Here is a 23092-nt window from a genome sequence, read left to right as displayed (position 1 = left end):
GTGTCCGACTTTTACTGACCCCATGGACTGCAGCCCACCAGGCTCCTCCATCCATGGAATTTTCCAAGCAAGAGTACTGGAGTGGGTTGCCATTTTCTTCTCCAATGGATGAAAGTGAAATGTGAAAGTGAAGTCGCTCAGTAGTGTCTGACTCTTACCGAACCCATGGACTGCAGTCTACCAGGCTCCTCCGTCCATGGGATTTTCCAGGCAAGAGTACTGGAGTGGGTTGCCATTGCCTTCTCCAGGCATGGGAACTAGGTCAGTGTTAGAAAGATGAGCAGGGGGTTTCCACCTTCCAGCCTTGCCATTCTCTGTAGCAGATACATTATAAATTCTGCTGTCCCTAATCCTGAACCCTGTGTTTTTTAGAGAAACCTGTGTAGAACAGGGAGGTGGATGTGTTGTAGCTATCACTGCTTTTCACTGATATAAGTAACATTATAGATCTGCAAAATAGAGAAAGAATATATCCATAATTCCACCATCCTAAGGCATCTACTCTTACCATTTTTACATAATTTGCTCTAGACTTTTGATACTTTTTTGATTATCTAGGTATACATAATTCTGCATTCCTTTTTTACAGAGCTATGTTTTATAACCATCATTTTTAATAATTCTAGAATAATTCAAAGAGAGAATATCACTATTTACTAATTTCAACATTGGACAGCTATTAAATAGTAGAGCTGGGCAGGGCTGTGAACCCACATGTGCTGCCCTCCAAAGATCTGAAATCACATGACACAGCTCCCTTCTCCAGCCCCATCTTTTACCACTCTCTACTTTCTACACGGCTGATCTTTGTGTTTTTCAAACATACCACACTCTCTTGTTAGGAAGTATTAGGAATGGAAATCAGATGGAATGACAGAAAAATGACAGCACTTAGGAACCGAGGGAAAATTTATGGCTAAAAATATTCTTTAGTCACAGCTGGTTTAACGATTTCATGTGAATTGTGTCAATAACCTGAAGATAACTAGCTATGTGCTCTTTTGGGTCCTTTCTCTTCTGAGTGTTAGCCCCCCTTGACCACCCCTGCCCCTTCCAACTGGACTTACCAAGTAAAACACAAAGCTCAGATAAGCTACGCTGACCACTGCAGCCACCACATACAATACCATATGCCCTACATCCTGGACATAAACCACGACAAAGTACATGTTGATGGAACAGATGATAAGGACCACGATACCGCCCACGATCCTCAAGCCTCTGTAAAAGAATCAGCACAATTATCGGTGGAATAGTCCACCCTGTCCACAGATGGAAACAGACACTGTATCTCCTTAGGCAGGAGTAAGCAGCATTTCAAAATAAACTTAAAAGTAGATCTTATGTCCCAGATTAGGTTAAAAGGGTCAAAGTTACGCAATGTTAGGGAGAAAGAAATGCTTCCCTCCCCGTGGTTCAGTCAGCTAAGAATCTGCCTGCAGTGCAGGAGACCTGGGCTCGATCCCCGGGTCACAAAGATCCCATGGAGAAGGGAATGGCTACCCACTCCAGTATTCTTGCCTGGAGAAGAACGCCATGGTCACAAATTACAATGGGTCACAAAGAATCAGACACGACTGAGTGGCGCACACACACACACACACACACACAGAAAGAGGAAAAATAGTGTTACACTATCAAATAATTCCTATTATTTAATTCCCTAAAAATGGAACAAGCCCTAAAACTGCAAAACGTCTTGAGTCTCTAGAGATGAAACAAGTCATTTCAAATATGCATATCCTTTAAAGATGTACAGAAAAGGTATTAGAACAAAAAATATGCTTTCCCTCCTTTGTTACATACACAATTTCTATCTTCATTTTTTTTTAACTTTTTAAAAATTGAAGTAGAGTTGATATACAATGTTGTGCTTATTTGTTTTTAATTTTTGGCCATTCTCTGTGGTATGTGAGACCTTAGTTTCAGGGAAGTCCCCAGTAGTCTCTATTTTCTAAGTCATAGATTGAAGGGGCAGCTCTAGCAATCACTTCTTAAAGCATACAGCTCCCCTAGAACTGATTTTCTGACTGGCCTGTTTGATGAAGATACCCTTCCCCCACACATCTTTGGGAACTAAAAGAAACACACTCACAGTCCATTGGCAAATTCGCTCATGACCGGTCGCAAGCTCGTATATGTTAGAATGGGTATGAGAGCAAAGGGAAGCTGGAAAAGAGAAAACTAAGATCAGACAAGGCTATGGAGGTTCCTGTAAAACCCCAGAGAGCAGCACTCTTAGCAAAACAGAACCACAGACCCTGCCTCACCTACTCTGTGAGAAATTATTCCTGTCATCACAACATGCTGGAGGGGTTATGTGGAAATCTGTAACATGAACCTAGCATCAATTATGCTCATAGTGTCTTTAATAAATTTGTATCTGCCAAATTTTCTTAACCTCCATAAAACCAAGGAGTGTCTTATACATTATTTAATGTTTGCCTGGATTAACAAACAATAACATTGTGTTCTTTGTGTAATTACCGTTTATAATTCCCGTTCAACAGGCTTAGAAAAAAAAAAGTCATTTCTAAAAGCCTTTGAGATGCCAGAGATTTCATATGCTTTCACTGTAGACCAAGAATGTGTCCTTTCTTCCTCTGAATTTTCCCCACACCCATACTAGGCTTGGTACCTAAGGGCAATACAGAATGCCTCCTGACTCAACAGGATGTGAGTTTCCCCAGCTCCCTCCTCACCTGTAAGCTCTGAAGAACATTCAGGATGTCATTCAACCCTGTTAGATGCTCCATGTCTTGGAAGACAGCCACAAGCAGAGCGGGGATGATGGCAATAGAGCGGGTCAGACTCACTCGGGCAAAGCGTGACCACTTTAGGTTCAGGAATCCCTGGAAGAAAACACAGAAACAGGATGAATGTCTGGAAGAGGAAACAGAAAAAGGTCTGGGGAGGTTCGGGAAGACCTTAGAGGCATGGGATTAAGAAAGGACAAAAGGGCAATGTCCTCTTCCTCTCGTCTATCCCAGTCACAACAGCATGTACCTCCATGACAAACTGGCCAGAATAGGTTCCTGTCACGGTGGAGCTCTGCCCCGCAGCCAGGATCCCCACCGCCCAGATGTAGAGAGCAGCAGGCCCGAAGTAACACCCCAGCACAACACCCTGGAGAGGCAAGGGAGAGAGATCACCTCACACAACACCCCATAGTGCTCCTCTGCGTCACCTCTCCCCATTTCTGGCTACACACCCACCTCTACCAAGCGCTGTGCTGGCACTGTCCCAGAAGTTAGACTCGGGTCCTGACCCCATTCTAGAGGCTTTCAACCTAAATTCTTCTGGATGGGCCCCCATTCCTCTTCAGCCTAGTCCCTTCTCTTCTCTAGGCTCCTAAAGCCTTTATCCTCAACTTATATGTTAACTATTAAAAAAAAGTCTACATTTCCCAAATTATATTCCTTAATACAGTATTCTAGAAGATGGTGATAGAAATGGAGATAAAGTGCAAATGAATTCTGGAGATGCTGCATACTATTTATTCTACTCTTGGAGGTTCACCATGTACCTGGCATAAAAGGGACAGAGAGGTCCCAACAAAGACCACTTTCCTGGGACTTTCCTGGTAGTCCAGTGGTTAAGACTTCATGCTCCGAATGCAGGGGACATGGGATGATCCCTGGTCAGGGAACTAGATCCCACATGCCACACAGCATGGCCTAAATAAATAAAGTCTCCAGCCACAAGGATGAGGGGTTGGGGAGGAGAACAAATATATAAAACAAAAAAAGACCACTTTACTAAGAACACTTTCTTTGATGCCAATTAACGCCTATAGCACAAAATGCTATCAACACAAGTTTAAGAATCACGGATACAATTCATATTTTCAGCTGATCTTATATTTCCTTCCATAATCCAAAAGGCTTGTCTGGCAAGGGACCTCTGAATAACAATACTCAACAATCCAGAGAAGATATGCTGAGCTCTGAAGTGAACCCTCAGAAAAGACCAGATACTGTGCTAAGAATCTTGATTCAGGGACAAAGATCAGAAATCTGAACAGGTTTACCCCTTTGTAGATGTCCACAGCCAGTGTTGAGTTATCGTCTGGGAAAAGGTGAGTGTGGGGACTGCTGCTGTTTTTACAGACTGCAACCTGGAACCAGAGCAGTTTAGGAACGACTTTTAATTTTGAGGTCAGGACTCAAATTAAGAAGACCTCTCCTACAGCTCACACACAGGTCATCTAAGAGACAGATGCTAAAGGCAAGAAACTGGACATGGATTCTGATGAGAGCAGAGACTGGCCACAAATATGAGAGGACACCCAGAATAGGAGCCCTTAGTCAAAGCAGAGACGGAAGTCAGAGGTCCTATGATGGGAAAAAACGGAGTCATCAAAACCAGACTGGCAATCAGGAGTCACGAGGACACAGAATTCAAAGTGACAAAACAGCCTGCCTAGCCACAGATTCTGTTTTCTGTGTGTTGATTCCTCCCAACCTGTCATCACCAGTAGGACTGGCAAGCAGCGAGTAGTTGGTAAACAGGAAGGGAAAGGGGATGAGAAAGAGCAAACAGATGTGAAGCCACTAACAACAGCAAGAGGCAACCTTTGTCCGAGGAAAACCCCCTTCCCAGTCAAAAGCTGGGAAGGATGGGCTGAGCTGCACCACAGCCCCAGAGTGTAAACCACGACTGGAGCAATGATTTAGTGGGCAGCACTGAGATCTATTTCCCCTGCGCTCTAAGTCACTGTCACGTTTTCCTGCCCCAGTCAGCTTTTCTCTTTACCCTCGCACTCACTACTACCCATGTCCCTGGCTTACTTACCACCTGCTCGTTGGTTTTCTCAAAAAATGCTTCCGCAAACACTGAGATGACACAGGTGTTGATGATAAAGGAAACAAAGAGAGCAATGCAGCAGTCAATGAAGAAGTACTTATTGGCTTCTCGAACTTCCTGCCTTTTGGCTCGGTCTATATGTCTGGACTAGAGAGGTAACAGCAAAAGTCAGTTTTTTTAAACTGTTGGAACAAGTTACTTGCAATATTTCATGAGTATGGAGTCCACTGAAAGTCCTCAATGGCAAACAACTGATCACATGAAATGTGTGAGATTCCGCTTACATCCCGGTTTACTGAATAAGAAGTCATGACCCTGTGATGATATCACACATCCCCAAACTGGAAAAAGTGACCAAGTGACTTCTGAGCCCTCAGTTACTGTGGCTGGAAGAACTGCTGACCTACAAAAACAACCCGATTTCAGACCTAAGCAGGAGACAACCTTAATGACAAAAGTCTCTGAAATCTCCCAGCTAATGATTGTGTTGGACTGACTGGTAAAAGCCAGGTTGGGCTTTTTTCCCCTGACCACTAGGGGGCCATTCAGGCTTCTGAGATTTAAAGCTGGGAAACATGGTACATCTTCAGTATTTTTAGGAGGGATTTTAGTCTCTTCTCTATGGGGTCTGTTATCTCTGGTCACCTTTGTGATAAAAACAGAGTCCAACTGTGTGGAGGCCAACTGTCGAAAAACACTGTGCTCCTTCAGGGCTCTAACAGTTGTAAACTAAGTGTGTGTCCCTTGCAATTAAAGGAAAAGGTCCCATGAACTACACAGGCCACTGAGATGAGAAAGGTCTTGCTCACCTTGACTAAGGCAGAATGCAGGTATATGTTGTGTGGCATGATAATGGCGCCCACGATGGCCACAGCCTGCATGATCTGTGGGGTACGACAGCCTGAACAGGATGGCAGGAACATGCCTTTGAGGACCTGGGTCTGGCTGGGTTTCACTGTAACATACTACACACAAACAGAACAGCTATTAGTCTTTTCTGGAACATGAGACTAGGGAGTAACACAGTACTAGAAAACACTGCATCTTTACTCCTTAAACCCCTTCATCAACAACTACACAGGAAATGAGGAACACAGAACCACCCAAAAAAAACCAAGCAGCACAGTTCAGAGAATTTAGGACTGGAGTGTCCAGACATTTCATATTGTATTTCATATATACAAAATAGACGTGTAGAGAATGCAATTAATATTCTAAAGCAATAAAACAGCTGCTAACGGCCTTATTGATATTAGTGCCACAATAACTCCTGTCAGACATACCTTAGAATACAGTCAATTCTTGATTACCCACACTAACCATGCTTCTGTGCTCACCACGTATATAAAAAGCACTTATGCTTACCACTAGCATCTGCTGAGAGACTCACTCAAAAACACTTCTCATACACACTTTTTTCCTGGTTCAGCATTTCCCTTGGAAGCCTTAGACCAAGGTATATCATCTACTCAGAGCAGATGTATTGTTAAAAGCTTACTAGCTAGGGCAATAAAGAGAAGTCAGTTTATAATAATTGGACATAGAAAGGTGCTGGGTTTCACTTCACTACATATAATGGTAGAGTTCGTTTTAACCCAGTGGAGTGTTGGGACTGGGGCACAATCCAGGAAATAGGCCCTGTATCCCCTATAGTTCATTGCTACAATACAGAGACAGTCCAAGCTGCAATTACTGTCAACCAGGATGAGCAAAAACTGAATCCGTTTAGGTAACAGCCAAGAATAACCCTGCAACCCCTTTCCTAACCCTCTCCAAGGCTGTTCTGTTATTGGGATGGCCAACCTGGGAGATTAGTTTGGAAAGTTCCAGAAATTCTAATCAATTGAACTAACAGTCCCTGCAGGTCTTCCTTGGACACTAGTCTTTACTACAATTCATTCCTTTAAAATTGGCATAAGGTTGAATTTGGCTTTTTGTTAAAACCTACTGTCTCTTATAATAAAAGAACAAAAATCTTGTTTTAAAAAGCTAATAAAAAAATAAAGTTAATGAATAGCCTGTAATACTCACCTCATAGCCAAATGTGAGGGCCATAACAGTGAAGATAAAACCAAAAAATGCTTCTAGCTTTCGCAAACCTGAAGGGGAAAATGTAGTAGTGAGTCCACAGAAGACAGATTTCCCCGTAAATCACATCATGGAAAGCAGCTCCTCTGACTGACCCCTCCATTCCCATGCTCCTTACCATAGTTGTCCAAAAAGAGAAATGCAAATGTATCTGCAATGGTGATGAGAACTCCACCCCATAGTGGAATCCTAGGTCAGAGATGAAAAACAGAGATTTAAGGGAAGAAAAGAAACATTGAGAATGACTCTTTTCCCAACAGTTCTCCAGATATCTGACACTTGCAGGAGCAAGGACTTGGAAAATGGATCCATGGTAAGCAGGCCAGGCCCTGGGTAGCTTAGGATCACAGCACTAAATGAAACAATTTGTTGTTGCTATTCAGTCATCAAGTTGTGTTCAACTCTTTGAGATCCCATGGACTGTAGCACGCCAGGCTTCCCTGTGCCTCACCATCTCATCTCCCAGAGTCTGCCCAAGTTCATGCCTATTGAATCAGTGATGCCATCCAACCATCTCGTCCTCTGTCGCCCTCTTCTCCTTCTGCCATAAATCTTCCCCAGCATCAGGGTCTTTTACCAATGAGTCTAGCTATTCGCATCAGGTGGCCGAAGTATTAGAGCTCAGCCTCACCATCCGTCTTTCCGATGAGTCTTCAGGGTTGATCTCCTTAAGATTGACTGGTTTCATCTCCTTGCTGTCTAAGGGACTCAAGAGTCTTCTCCAGCACCATAGTTCAAAAGCAGCGATTCTTCGGCACTCAGCCTTTTTTTTGGTCCAGCGCTTACATCCGTACATGACTACTGGAAAGACCATAGCCTTGACTATAAGGACCTCTGTCACTAAAGTAATGTCTTTCTTTTTTAACACACTGTCTAGGTTTGTCAAAGTGAAACAATACATTCATTCAAACTTTGTCTAGTATTTCAGACATTCAGGACACAAAACTGAAGAGCACTGGTCTTCTCTCTCAATGACCTCACTTGGGATAAACTGACATACAAATTAATTATAATACACACTGCCACATACTGGATAACACAGGTATGTATTACCCAACATGAGAACATGAAAGATATAGAGCCTACATCTGCCAGGAGAAAGGAAGGTAGTTTCAGAAAGGTTCTACAGAAAAAATAATACTTGAGTGAATCTTGGAAATTGAAAATGACTTGTGTTTTTCTTTTTATGTTGTTGTTTAGTCTCTAAGTCGTGTGCAATTCTTTTTCAACTCCATTGATTGTAGTCCACCAGGCTCTATCCATAGGACATCCCAAGCAAGAATACTGGAGTGGGGTGCAATTTCCTTCAGCAGGAAATCTTCCCAATCGAGGGATCAAACTTGTACCTACTGCTTCACAGGCAGATTCTTTACCACTAAGCCACCTGGGAAGGACTTTTGTTTTTGTACTTGTTTTGAAATCTCACAAAACATTGATTACTTTCTAGAAGACAAACCTCTCACCTGCCTGCAGACAGGAGATTGATGGCAATAGCTGAGCCAATAACTTCTTGCATATCTACACCAATGATAGCCAACTCCACCATCAGCCACAGAAGGATTCGTGGAACCTAAACACCAAACAGCAGAAAGATATGGTTCTAATTAATCATTTCTAAGAACTTACCCCATAGTTTAGAATTCACATTTTGGCAGTGATCCATAAACAGTCCTTTATTAAACCTTAGGTCTAGAGATGAAGGACCAGAACTCAGCTTTGGCCCCTTGATGGAGAGGGCCAGGCTGCTCTTTGTGGCAGAGCCTATGAGTCAAGGTCAGGGCAACAGCTGATGTCAATTTCTTCTCCTTCCATTTCACTTGACAGAAAAATGGAATTTTCATTCATTATTTCCATTTAATTTTTTTTTGCCTAAAAACAATCCTAAAATTCTTAGGGGGAAATGAGGATGCTAAAATGGTCAAAATATTGTTCAGGAGAGAACAGAAATACTATAGAAAAAATATCTATCCTGACCATAGCTGAAGAGACAAAACAAACATGAAAAGGCTGGAGTCATCCTTAATATAATAATGCACAAGCAAGTGAAAAGACAGATATGCAAAAGGGACTCAGGGCAAAGTGTTGGAACTGGGTGTCCAATAACAAAATCTGGAAGATAATCTCATCAAATAATTAAACAGAAAGAAATTTAGTAGTGCAAGCTCATTGAGGCAGGGGGTGGGGGGCCGTGGGGGGACCACTTCCATGTACCTACTACTGAAAAAAGAGTCACAAAAAAACAACAGCTGAGATACATGAAGAAAGAGAAGCTAAACAAACTATAAATTACCAGGTTGTTTTTTTTTTTGAGGCGCATATAAAAACAAAACAAAAAAAGGCAGGTAAAGATACTCTCTCACAGCCAGGAAAGGAGATTAAACTTTAAGAAAAAACTGGAGGTAGATACTTATCTAAAGATCAAGTCGGTTTAAAGCTATCTTCCAGACCGTGTGTCTATCCATTCGTGACTTAAGCAGGAACAAGAAAGACCTAAATATCCAGAAGGAAACTATGGAGGACAATGTAAACTCCAGGGTCAAGGTAAAATGAAAAAGCATCATTAACAAATTCAAAGATCCTGCCAAACATGCCCTAGTAAAAGAAAAAAACTCACTTCAGATTGACAGCAAAGACAAACAAAAAAGAAAATATGCATAATGCAAAGTAATGGAGTAATATGGATGAATGAAAAAAAAGCTTTAGAGAACAGCCCCGCCCCTTTGTGGACTAGGCCCCGCTTGGTGCCAAAAGGCATAGTAAAAGCTAAGTGTTTACTCACACAGAAACGTCTAAGCAAACTTTCTGGTAAATGTGAATCTCGTTAGATTTTGAAGGAGTGCAGAACATGGTTTAGCAGCAAGAGAAACTACAGAATTTCCCTTGGGACTGCCAGTCCTCTGGGACACAGATCCCCTCTTCCTCCACTATTTCAGTATGGGGGTGGGGGGAGACGGTGGGACAGCACAGGTTGCCAGACACACAGTTACCTATGAGTAACAGACAAACACTGCTCACCCTAGGATACTGACGGTAACACACTTCAGCAAGATGAAGCCCGGTGACCACTCCCAGCCTAGCTGCAAGCGTTTGGAGCAGGACCCCGACAATGGTGGCCAACAGAAGAACCCAGAGCAGCTACAGAAGAACAAAATCCCAACATTACACTCATGAAACAACTGGAAGTTTGGGTTTGGTTGTTTGGCAATGGGAATGGGAAACAGTACACTCAGCAAAGCGCCCCATTCAGGGATCCAATGACTGAGTTCTCTATCACATTCTGCACAGAACTTGCTAGGTCACCTTGCATCTTTCTGAGTCTTAGTTTTTCCCATTTGCTGTTTCACTTTTGTTCAAGGAAACTACCTGGGTAAAATAAAATTAAAAACCAACTACATGACAAAATAAAGTTTAAAAACAGATGGAAAAGTACTTTTCACCTAAGCATCAGGGCCAATGAAGTATCAGCATGTAGCCACCAAGGCTGATACCCAGCAGGCAGAGCAGAGGAAAAGGCTGTGGTGCACTGTGTGCGTTTACAAAGGAAAGAGGGAGGACTCCATGTTCACCTTAAATCCAGCCAGTGCTCCAGACTGCAAATCACATTCAATGTTTCCTGGATCCACAACGCTCATAAGAAGTCCTGGTCCTGTGAAGACCCAGAGTTTACGAAAGCTAAAACAAGAGTGCTGTACGAGAGAGGAAAACAGAGCAAAATGATTGTCACCTTCGGGAGAGAATGGATACACATGCATATGTATGGCTGACTCCCTTTGCTGCCACCTGAAACTGTCACATTGATAATTGACTATAGTCCAGTACAGAATAAAACGTTAAAAAAAAATAATAATAGAGTGTCTCTTGGAGAAATAAAAAAATTATCACCCACCTCCAAACTGCTGATCTAATTTATTATTTTATCACATAAAAAGCAACAGTATCAGTTTCATAAAGGATTTCCGAAGTTGGACATGGGTGTGTCCAAGTTTAACTGCCATCTATTCCACAGCTTATCAATAAGACAATCAACTCTGTCCAAATAAGAGTCCAACCCTTCTCTTACTTGCCCTTTCCAACAGCCTTTCATTCTAAAACCCCAGCAAGAATATCAGTACTATCCAAATTGGACAAAAGGCACCGTAAAAAGGGAACCTGAAATTCTCCTTTCTGGATCAAAAAATACTCACTAGTACAACCTGGCAAGTGTTTTTCAAGGACCTTAGTTTCCTTAACAGTTTCCATTTATTCTGACTACAAAAATTCAGTCTTCAGAGATTGCCTGCCAGAACTGACTCTGAGGTTGTTGATTTTGAGTTGTCCAGCAGACTCTGAATTCATAGGTTTTCCCCAGATAGTAATGTTTTCCTCCAAGGACCTGTCACTAACCTTCTCCTCAAGAACGGCATTATTCTCATCCAGATAGGTGGTGAAGTGCTCCTCTGAGAGGCCCCCGGAGGACTGAGGAATTGAGGAATTACTGTAGGCAGGGTTGAGGGCACCAAGACTGGCAGAGTCCCCATGGTCTCCAAAAGCATCCTCTGAATTAACAGTTTGAAAAGAAATGAGTTAAAATTAACAAAATACTCTAATACTAACAATCATCTTAGAAATACTGAAATTAAATCTTTTAATACCTAAACACATAAGACTGACCTGACTCTATCTCAATTTACTTTATTTTTATTTATATTGTTAATAAATTACATTTTGAATAGGCAATACATTCACATGGCTGAAAATTTGAGAAATACAAAAATGGTTATGGTGATAAAGCTCCCTCTCAGCCCTCTTCCCCGGTCACTCAACTCTACATCAGTTTTCAACATTAATCTCACAAACGGTTTCCCCCTACTTTCACACTTCTATTATCATTTGCCAATTTTTAGAATCATTTCATTTTCTTCTAAAATCACTGATGTCTAGGGCTCAATATATAACATCCCCAGACTAGCCTCACTGATAACCTAAAATCTTAACTTTTAGAAGGAAATAGGCTAATGGGACACTCCCCTTTCCACCCTCCATCCGTTATTTGGTAGGATTTACCGACTCGATGGACATGAGTTTGAGTGAACTCCGGGAGTTGGTGATGGACAGGGAGGCCTGGCGTGCTGTGATTCATGGGGTTGCAAAGAGTTGGAGACGACTGAGCGACTGAACTGAACTCAAAGGATCACCCTTGGACATTATATCTCCATCAGGCTTCCCCCAAAATTGGTAACTTGCAAAATCCTGCCACATTTCAGGCTAAAATCAGAAGCTGCAAGGAAACCACCAAACAGGAACCCTTTGCCATCTGACTAAGATCTGCAGTGAACAGCTTGGGGAGGAGCGTAGTTATCACCCTCAGGACAGGAGGGTTCATCGCAGACTAATCATCGGTGTTTCCCTTCCTCCTGCATTTTGCTGCTCATTTTAAATGCAGGGAGACAGAGGGTCTGAGAGAAAAGTGTTAAGGGACAAGAAAGTTAGGAAACTCAGTGTGTGTAGCCATCAAATGGTTATTTTTAACCACAAAGCTCTAATCTCAGGGTTACCAAGATATCTTTGCAGTTTTCTTTCTATAGGGAACTGACTCACTTTACCTTAAGTGTTACTGAACTAAGGAGGAAATTTACAGAAAAAGAATGCTAAGTCTAGAGAAATTTAGAATCAGGAAGGATTAGTCAAAGCACAGTCTCATTAAATACTCTATAAGGCGCTAGTTCAGTATTTTCCTGCTGCATTCTCATCTGAAGCAGCCTAACCACCCTAGCGAAGAGTTGACTCATTGGAAAAGACTCTGATGCTGGGAGGGATTGGGGGCAGGAGGAGAAGGGGACAACAGAGGATGAGATGGCTGGATGGCATCACTGACTCGATGGACATGAGTTTGAGTGAACTCTGGGAGTTGGTGATGGACAGGGAGGCCTGGCATGCTGCAATTCATGGGGTCGCAAAGAGTTGGACACAACTGAGCGACTAAACTGAACTAAACCACCCTAGAGGTTTTTATGCCAGGCTGCAAGTTATACTGCCTTTTCAAGTACTCAAAGTGTTAGTCGCTCAGTCGTGTCCGACTTTCTGTCACCCCATGGACTGTAGCCTGCCAGACTCCTCTGCCCATGGAATTCTCCAAGAAAGAATACTAGAGTTGGCTGCCATTTCCTTCTCCAGGGGATCTTCCCACCCCAGGGATCGAACCCAGGTCTCCCATACTGTAGGCAGATTCTTTAACATCTGAACCACCAGGGAAGCCCTAGCTAAGCACTACTGCTATAAGAAACCAAACTTGAAGCTAATCTTAGCTCATCTCAGAACCAGAAATAAGTTATGAGGGAGGTCTGTGTGGTTATAAATCCATTGCATTTACAGCCTAAGGCACCAGGTGGTGACCCCTGAATGGAGCAGGTCTCCATGATATTGTTGGTTGGGGTACAATGGTGCTTTAGTCCGACTCTTGCAACCCTGTGGACTGTAGCCCGCCAGGCGCCTCTGTCCATGGATTTCCCAGGCAAGAATACTAGAGTGGGTTCCCATTTCCTTCTCCAGGGCATCTTCCTAACCCAGGAATCGAACCTGGGTCTCCTGTGTTTCAGGCGGACTCCTGCACTGCAGGTGGATTCTTTACCAACTGAGCTACAGGGAAGTCCCAGAAGATAGGAAATGCAGACAATTTTTGATGGGACAGAGGACAAGAAGGACAATATGGTAAACTGTTACTGGCTTAAGCCTAATTCCAAATAAAAATGAGTCAATAGCACAAAGCAATCAATTACCATCTGGAACAGGTATCTGAACAGAAGATGCAGGACCCAATACTATGGAGGATACCTGAATGTCTGAATTCATAGAACAGGATTCTGGAAAGGAGAGAAGAGAGGGAGAGGAATTAGCAAGAACAAATAAAAACAAGTTCAAAACAAGCATTCTGTGACTCTGTATGACTGAACCCTTACTATATGAAATGAATAACTGTTCTACTGAATTAGATAACCTTGAAAATAATCACAGTTTTCAGAATATGATTAAGAGATGTTTAACAGAAAAAAATGTAAAAGTTTTCATCATGATTTTGGTGGCAAGAATTCAAAACCAAACTGAAGTAAAAAGTATTTCAGGGAAGTGGGTTTTAATCAGCCTCCACAGAGAGGTCTGCAGGCAATCACTCAATCTCTGCCTTTGCCTCCAGATTAATCCAAATATTTAAAAGACTGACTTCCCCTCATTTTGATGGGTTTTTAAGGATAGAATCTATAACTCTTTTTGATCCAACAAACAACTCAAGTGAGCTCAAGTTTCAATTTTCTCAGAAGCCGGTGGTGAGGGTAGGGGTGCGGTGGGGTATCTTCTGGAGTGTAAAACACAGCACCTCATGCTAATTTAGAAAACATAGGAACTCCCCTGCCAAAAAATTAATTGATTAAATAAATAAAATAAAATAGAAGTGCCCAAAAGTGTTAAGAGCAGTTATTTTTAAAAGAACATTATTATTAATATTGTTATTATTATAAAAAGTTTCTCATTTCTGACCTACTCATGAGGAACCAATTCAATTATTACAGATTATTTTTGTTGTGATGACTGATATCCTGTTTCAGAAGGCACAGAAGTCTTCAATACAATTGAGGAAAATTCCTATTCACAACAGGCCTTGAAAGTTTATCTTTAAAAAGTAAACAATCGAGATAGTAGTGTGCTTTTTCTCCAAGTATGAAGTGTGAAAAGGTGCTTGGAAAATAATTTTAAACAAAAGTATCTCAAGACAAAATGTTAAATAAATTAAAATTTAAATAAATTTTTACTATTAGTATTCTAAATGATTAGTCCCATAATTACTTACAGAGCTAATAAAACACAATAAGTCTGATCTTTTCTGTGAAATCTCTGTCCAAGAGAGAAAATGGATCCTAGATTCCAACTTCTTTTTTTTCTGCTGTGCCATGCAGCTTATAGGATCTTAGTTCCCAGGACAAGGATGGAGCCCCAGCCTGACAGTAAAAGCACTGAATCTTAACCTCTGGGCCAACAGGGAATTCCCTAGATTCCAACTTTCTCATCAGAACATCAAGTCAGATTTCACAAAATTATATGCGTGTCCATTATTTGTTTTTATACCTTATTCAACATTCCACACTGTATTTAACTGCCTTGAGCAGCTTCAGCTTCATGCAACAATCTTGGCAAACAGTCTTTTCATTTTCATTCTATTACAAATATTTTCTAATTTTCCTTGTTAAGCCTTCTCAGGTACACCCATCATTTAAAAGTGGACATTTAATTTCCAAATACATGGGATTTTGTTTAAAGTATCTTTAATATTAATTTTTTATTTTGATACTAATTTCTCATTTAAATGCTTTTTTCTCTGCAATCACCGCCTCTGTTTTTTTCAGAACATATTGAGACTTTCAAAGGCTAAGTTGAAGATTTCTCTTGGTAAATGTCACATTGCACTTGAAAATATGTGGGTTATTTGCAAATATCTTTCGATATTGATTTCTAACATGATTCCACAGTGATAAGAAACAGACTCTGCATGATTTTAATACCTTTAGATCATGAAATTTTTGCACATTGTTTTATGTTCCTGGATATGTGCCAGTGTCTCCTAGTTTACAGTCTATGGGAGCTTGAACAGAATTTGTATCCTACTGTTGTGTGAAAATTATATAAATCTTAATTATCTTGAATTGCTTTTACAGTGCTTTTCAGGTCTATTGTATCTTTCTACTTTTCTGTATATTCATTCTATTCATTTGGAGACTTTGATATTGAAACTCCAGCTAAAAATCTTAATTCATCTAGTAAAAAAAATAATTGAATTTACACCATATGTACTTCAGTCAAATCAGGCCAGCATATTATGCATGAAACAATGTTCTTTTTTGTAAACTCAAAGTTTCTCATTTTGCGATTAGGTCCCAATTCTGCTACCTATATAAACAGCAGCTTTTTGGAAGGAGAGAATCTCAAGACAGAAGTCTTTCATTAGAGCCTTCCAAGTAGTAGCAAGAGAACCTGAGAGAAACTTTTAAGCTCACATAAAGAGCGTAAGTCTGTCAGCAGATATTTCTGTTTATATACACAATAAGGAAATAGGGGATAAAGGTATCTTTGATTTCACAGCACCCACCCAAGCTCTTAGCATTAAAAGTCAAATATTAGAAAAGATGCTGCTTTGTAAAAACCAGTGTGTAACCTCGTCACTTCACTGAGTCAAAACTGAACCAAGGACTTCCCTGGTGGTCCAGTGGTTTGAAGAGTCCACTTTCCAACACAGGGGATGCAGATTTGATCCCCAGTTGGGGAACTAATATCCCACATGCAGAGAGGAAACTACTGAGCCAGCACCACAGAGAGACGTGAAGGCATCACAGCTGAGACTCGATGCACTCAAATAAATAATAAACAAAATAAGTAAATGTTTAAAAATGTTTAAAAGATACCAAAGCTGCTTGGTATCTCTGTGTACATTCTAAGGGATTACTTCTGATTTTCTAACAGTAGAGTAAGATTTATGTACAGCTTCCCCATTCACTAACAAGAAGTATAGCCAGGCTGCCCCAAAATTCTCCACCCAAGTCCCACAGCCATCCTGGAAACAGGAGGAACCAAGTATGCTGCAATCATGGTTTGGAGGGCATTGACTTCAGAAAAAAAAAAAAAAAACTGGCCTAGGCCAAGACTATAAATGAAATATCATCCAATAAAAAACTAAACAGTCAAAGAAGTTTTCATTTACCCAACATAGCTATCATGGACAGACCCAGTACTGCATAGTTGGAGTTTTCCATGTAGTCTTAGTTAATGATAAAATAAACTCAGCAGAAAGTCTATTGTCACAGGTAATCATACTATACCCTCAGGTAATGAATGACAAGGATGAAAAACAGGCCTAAGGGTTCACGGGCAATAGGTTCAGGGGATCAGAATTCCTTTATTGTGGAATCTTTTAGGGGAAAGAAGGCACTTACAGGTAATAATAACAAAAACTCCTACATGCTAGGAAATGTTCTGAGCACGTTATGCATATTAATTCAATACTCACCATCAGCTCTTTAACACTGATATTATCAATCCCCATTTTAAGCATGTGGAAACAAAGGAACAAAGAGGCTAAGAATCTTGCTCAAAGGTTTACAGAGCCAAGACTAGTTGGGGTTCAGATTCCACAGGAATCAAGGGAGAAACACAAGGTCCCCTAGTTGCAGCAATATTCACTACAACTACGGCCAGCAAAAATTTCTGGAAACCTGTCTCCTCTTGCCTCGCATTCCATAGAATTTTTGCTTCTGATTTTACTTTAAAGAGGTGTCACATTCCCTTAACTTCGTAACACTCCTTATGAAAGCAGTGGACGGTATGAGAATTATCTTTACACACTGGAAAACTCAAGTCCAGGTTACTCAACTTCTTCAATGATGCTCTTTGAAAAAGTCTGATATATGAAGAGAACTGGGGGAAACCAATTGAAAACAAAAGAAACAAAACAAAAACAGAATGTCCAAAAGTAAACATAGCTGCAACAGCACGAACCTATGAAACCGAACAGATGTCGAGCAGCCAGCCACCCTTCTCACACACGGAGTGCGTTGCCCCTACAAAAGTTCCTGAGCCTGGAGGCTGCACAAACAGCCCTAAAACCGATCTACACAGCAGGACTCAGCGGTCTGTCCAGGCCCTTCACACGAAGAGGCGCTTCTTGGATGTCGCCCGTAGTAAAATGAATTCTTTCGCTGAACTAGGGCGGCGGGAGGCCCAGGAAGCGGACGGGGCATCAGGGCTCCGAAGATAACAAGGAGGCCGAGGGGACCTTGCCCCGCGTCCGTCGGCCTCTCCCGCGGCGTGAAGCGGGGTCAGCAGACCTTCGACCACGGGTCCCGGGACCGCGGCAGGTCCGCCCAGGGATTCAGCCATTTTCTCTTCAGGTCTCTTTAGGCCGCGGCGGGGAAGGGGCGAGGCCCCTGCGACCTCCGGCGTTCGCTTCCCGCCCCCGCCTCCCGGCGCCCTCCTCTCGCTCTTCCTTTGAAGAACGCGGCTCCATCTGGAACCCGCGTCCAGGCCCTCCAGCCCGCGCCGCCCCTCTCAGACCCGCCTGGCGCCCCGCACGCCAAATACTGGCCGCGGCGCCTGGTCCCAGGCTTGCCCTCGAGCCGCCCGGAGCTCGGGAAAGCGGGGCGCCCGCGTGACCCCTGACCTGGCCCGCTGCCCACCTTACCGGCTCCGCAACCACCTGACAATCGGTCCCCGCTCCAGCGGCTCCATATCCCTGGAGCCAGCCCCACGCCAGCCTCCCCCTACACGCCCTGCGGCTGACCCACAGGATCGCTGCCGCACATTCCTTTGGGTTGGATTCTTCATATTCGCCGTGGGGCCAACGCGCGTGGCAGGCTGACTACGGACCCCGAGTCTCCGCCCACTCCAGGCTGACTGGGGGCGGGGCCACGGAGGCCTGGGCGGGAGCTGTCTGCGGCTGAGCTAGTGCTGGAGCTGGTCCAACCCACACTGTGTTGTGGAGTCTCCCACCCCGCTAGCAACCTGCGGACGAGTACGTTTCCTGCTGTAGTTCGCCGTGGCCTCGTTAGGCCCTGGAAGACAAAATCATTTCTTCTGAGACACGGCTCTATGAGAATTCCAGCTCCACCCTGCAAAGTATAGCCACCTCTCGCCCCCAGAGCCACATCATAGTATCTGCTGCCCCACCAAGAGCGCCCCACACCTGGGAGGAACCGCGAAGCATCAGCTAGTGCAGCCAGTTCGACTGCATCAGGTGCCCTATTCCGAAGTCTCAGCAATGAATTTTCCTTTCTCCTACTCAGCTGCCTCGCTTCTTCTCCCAAACTTTATTTTCCACCTACCCAAAAGCAGTTCCGCTCCATTCCCAGTTTCAATCGCACATCCCAGTCTTTGTCTGAAGATGACGACCAGGCTAGTGGTGCTTCAGAAGAGAGAAAATAGTCTGACTAACCACCCTAATTTTCTACAATGTCCTTTACAGCTGCCAGAAACATTCTTAGACCCCTCTCTCTACCGGCCCCCACATCGCCCCCATAACCGCTTTCCTTAAAGGTAACCAAGCGTATCTAACCAAGTCATAGATCTAGAGAAGAAAAGCATAAAACCCTCCAACATCTTTCTTCGTGTAAAAACTGCTAGGAGAAATTTTTATTAGTTGATAAAGGAGTCCAAGAGAAGAGGAAAGGAGAGTAAACTGCAAAAAGCAAAATCCAAATAAAGGACAAAGTACAAGCAAATTCAGGGACCCAAAAAACTGGGCTGAGAATCATCAAACATCTGATACAGGTGGGTTTCCATAGAGAATTTCTCCTAGAGAGAAAAGAAAATGCACAAATTAATTCTGAGAATCTCTCTGCAACACATATGGGGAGTTTCAGAAAGGCTTAATGAAGTCCCTCCAGAACAGAACCTTTCCTTTGGGAACGTCTACTGCAACTAGAAAATAAAATGGCTGGAGCCTCCTTGTCGTGTTCCAGGTCTGCTCTGGTGGGTAGAGTCCCTGGGCTATTATATGCTTACTGCTGGCTACTTACTTAGCTCACAGGGTGGGGCTGCCTCCTTCTTACTCTGCTTCTTCATTGTGCAGGCTGGGTCTGACTTTCTCCACTGCTGCTCCTGTTTCTTGCCTCTATATATGCAGAGGAGTGCACCTTCTCTTGGTTAGACAATGCCTCTTATGCTTCTCTGGGCAACACATTGTTAAAGATACCAGAGGAAATTTTAAGAAGCAAATAACACTCTTAGAAGTATAATCAAATCTCATCTTTGACCTGCCCTGAAAAGAAAAACTTCATATATCTGCCATTCCTGGATACTAATGAACAATTAATTGCATTTGAAAACTTTTATTCTGAGATTTCATCTCTGTCTCCTTTCGCAGGAGCTAGAGTCACAGAACAGCATAGCATCACAAGACGAAGATGTCTTTATTCCAGGACTAGAAGTCATCCCACTACAATTTGACCTATCTCTTTTCTCCTTGTTCTACAGCAGACAAGTTTCCTAAAGCATACCTGCCTTAGACTGGGTTGGGCTCAATGTACCTGCCTTCATGGGAAAATAGAAGAAAAAAAGAAGAAATACGAAAGCACCCAAGAACGAACGTGTTTAAGGAAAAGGCCCCGTTTTAGTTTAGGACTCCCAAAATAGGAATGCATTTTACAAGGAGAATCTACCATAGCACCCCTGGCACATTTACTCAGGAATTGCTCCCAACGTACACACTCAAGTCTTGCCTACTGGGTCCCTGCTATTCACTTAGAGTAACTGACAACATTAATGGAATTCTTACTATATATCAAACACCATATGTAAAATGTTATAAATAGGAATTAATCCTCACAATAAATTTGTGAGGCAAGAACTATGATCTTAATTTTGTATATTAGGAACCTAGGTCTGAGGGAGATTAAGTACTTTGCCTAAAGACCCACAAGTGAGTGATAGAGCCAGGCTTTGAATAAAGATTTGTTAGATCCAAAGAGCCAGCTCCCCACTACCATACTATAGTGCCTCCATCTAAAACAATTTCCTTCCATTCAAATCCCCAGCTTGGAAATGATCCTCTTTTATAAAATCCTATTCATGTAAATTCACTGAACATTTCACAGTACCACAATAACCAACTGATTTCTGTATAGATGCTAATATGTATCTGTATTGTATGTGCTTTTTATTTGAACAGGAGACTTTTCCTTCCATGCTCACCTCCCATCCACTCTCTCAATATTCTTTTTCAAGCTTTTGTTTTCCCTGAACTGCCTGAAATTAACTCCTCCTGTTTGTACCTGCTCAGAAGCTCAGTCCTGTCTGACTTTTTGCAACCCCATGGACTACATATAGCCCACAAAGCTCCACTGGTCTATGGGATTTTCCAGACAGGAACACGAAGAAGGTTGCTATTTTCTCCTCCAAGGGATCTTCCTGACCTAGGGATCTAATCTGCTTCTCCTATGTCTCCTGCATTGGCAGGAGGATTCCTTACAAAGGAGCCACCTGGGAAGCTCTCCAAACTTCTCCCACCCCTCTCTTTTTGTTGGAGGACAGAAGGAACAAAAAGTGCCCATCAAAATGAAATGGCATCTTGAGACGGAAAGAAAGACAGGCAGCTCCATATAATCATGTTTCAGTTTACAATCAGCATTACTATGAACAAAGCTAGTGGAGGTGATGGAATTCCACCTGAGCTATTTGAAATCCTAAAAGTTGATGCTGTTAAACTTCAGCACTCAGTTCAGTTCAGTTCAGTCGCTCAGTCGTGTCCGACTCTTTGCAACCCCATGAACCGCAGCAAGCCAGGCCTCCCTGTCCATCACCAACTCCCGGAGTCCACTGAAACCCATGTACATTGAGTCGTTGATGCCATCCAGCCATCTCATCCTCTTTTGTCCCCTTCTCATCTGGCCCTCAATCTTTCCCAGCATCAGGGTCTTTTCAAATGAGTCAGCTCTTAGCATCAGGTGGCCAAAGTATAGGAGTTTCAGCTTCAACATAAGTCCTTCCAATGAACACCCAGGACTGATCTCCTTTAGGATGGATTGCTTGGATCTCCTGCAGTCCAAGGGGCTCTCAAGAGTCTTCTCCGATACCACAGTTCAAAAGCATCAATTCTTCAGCACTCAGCTTTCTTTATAGTCCAACTCTCACATCCATACATGACCACTGGAAAAACCATAGTCTTGACTAGACGGACCTTTGTTGGCAAAGTAATGTCTCTGTTTTTTAGTATGCTGTCTAGGTTGCTCATAACTTTCCTTCCAAGGAGTAAGCGTCTTTTAATTTCAAGGCTGCAATCACCATCTGCAGTGATTTTGGACCTCAAAAAATAAAGTCAGCTGCTGTTTCCACTGTTTCCCTATCTATTTGCCATGAAGTGATGGGACCGGATGCCATGATCTTAGTTTTCTGAATGTTGAGCTTTCAGCCAACTTTTTCACTCTCCTCTTTCACTTTCAAGAGGCTCTTTAGTTCTTCTTCACTTTCTGCCATAAGGGTGGTGTCATCTGCATATCTGAGGTGTTTGATATTTCTCCCGGCAATATTGATTCCAGCTTGTGCTTCCTCCAGCCCAGTGTTTCTCATAATGTACTCTGCATAGAAGTTAAATAAGCAGGGTGACAATATACAGCCTTGATGTACTCCTTTTCCTATTTGGAACCAGTCTGTTGTTCCATGTCCAGTTCTAACTGTTGCTTCCTGACTTGCATACAGGTTTCTCAAGAGGCAGGTCAGGTGGTCTGGTATTCCCATCTCTTTCAGCATTTCCTACAGTTTATTGTGATCCACACAGTCCAAGGCTTTGGCATTGTCAATAAAGCAGAAGCCAATGTTTTTCTGGAACTCTCTTCCTTTTTTGATTATCCAGCAGATGTTGGCAATTTGATCTCTGGTTCCTCTGCCTTTTCTAAATCCAGCTTGAACATATGGAAGTTCACGGTTCACATATTGCTGAAGCCTGGGTTGGAATATTTTAAGCATTATTTTACTAGCGTGTGAGATGAGTGCAATTTTGTGGTAGTTTGAGCATTCTTTGGCATTGCCTTTCTTTGGGATTGGAATGAAAACTGACCTTTTCCAGTCCTGTGGCCACTGCTGAATTTTCCAGATTTGCTGGCATATTGAGTGCAGCACTTTCACAACATCATCTTTTAGGATTTGAAATAGCTCAATTGGAATTCCATCGCCTCCACCAGCTCTGTTCATAGTGATGCTTCCTAAGGCCCACTTGACTTCACATTCCAGGATGCCTGGCTCTAGGTGAGTGATCACACCATCGTGATTATCTGGGTCATGAAGATCTTTTTTTACAGTTCTTCTGTGTATTTTTGCCACCTCTTCTTAATATCTTCTGCTTCTGTTAGGTCCCTACCATTTCTGTCCTTTATTGTGCCCATCTCTGCATGAAATATTCCCTTGGTATCTCTAATTTTCTTGATGAGATCTCTAGTCTTTCCCATTCTATTGTTTTCCTCTATTTCTTTGCATTGATCACTGAGGAAGGCTTTCTAATCTCTCTTTGCTATTCTTTGGAACTCTGCATTCAAATGGATATATCTTTCCTTTTCTCCTTTGCTTTTCGCTTCCCATCTTCCCATCTCCTTTTCTTTTCACAGCTATTTGTAAGGCCTCCTCAGACAGCCATTTTGCTTTTTTGCATTTCTTTTTCTTGGGGATGGTCTTGATTCCTGTCTCGTGTACAATG

General features: G+C 42.6%; 1 protein-coding gene across 18 annotated transcripts in view; it reads right to left on the bottom strand.

The window, feature by feature from the left end:
* Positions 1-19508, bottom strand: part of LOC133247387 (natural resistance-associated macrophage protein 2-like) — a 33957-nt gene extending 14449 nt beyond the window's left edge. For 4 of the 18 annotated variants that reach the window (XR_009736373.1, XR_009736372.1, XM_061416107.1 and 1 more), the window contains exons 1-15: positions 19425-19507; positions 13650-13733; positions 11278-11429; positions 10461-10580; positions 9910-10029; positions 8358-8464; positions 7013-7083; positions 6838-6905; positions 5616-5771; positions 4795-4953; positions 4031-4117; positions 3007-3126; positions 2703-2852; positions 2096-2169; positions 1068-1221 (exon numbers count right to left, since the gene is read on the bottom strand). Coding sequence is in view for 14 of the 18 variants with exons in the window: in XM_061416107.1 (XP_061272091.1) it covers positions 1068-1221; positions 2096-2169; positions 2703-2852; positions 3007-3126; positions 4031-4117; positions 4795-4953; positions 5616-5771; positions 6838-6905; positions 7013-7083; positions 8358-8464; positions 9910-10029; positions 10461-10580; positions 11278-11429; positions 13650-13733; positions 19425-19470 (1668 nt within the window). In the remaining 4 variants the exon portion in view is untranslated. Of the gene's footprint in view, positions 1-358; positions 360-1067; positions 1222-2095; positions 2170-2702; positions 2853-3006; positions 3127-4030; positions 4118-4794; positions 4954-5615; positions 5772-6837; positions 6906-7012; positions 7084-8357; positions 8465-9909; positions 10030-10460; positions 10581-11277; positions 11430-13649; positions 13734-19424 lie in introns of all 18 variants that reach the window. The other 14 variants (XR_009736375.1, XR_009736374.1, XM_061416116.1 and 11 more) reach the window with 8 other exon arrangements.
* Between the last annotated feature and the right edge of the window lie 3584 nt (positions 19509-23092).

This window comes from Bos javanicus, chromosome 5 (genome assembly GCF_032452875.1).
Source record: "Bos javanicus breed banteng chromosome 5, ARS-OSU_banteng_1.0, whole genome shotgun sequence".
In the NCBI taxonomy this organism is placed as follows: domain Eukaryota; kingdom Metazoa; phylum Chordata; class Mammalia; order Artiodactyla; family Bovidae; genus Bos; species Bos javanicus.
This window is presented reverse-complemented; position numbering and strand designations above follow the sequence as displayed.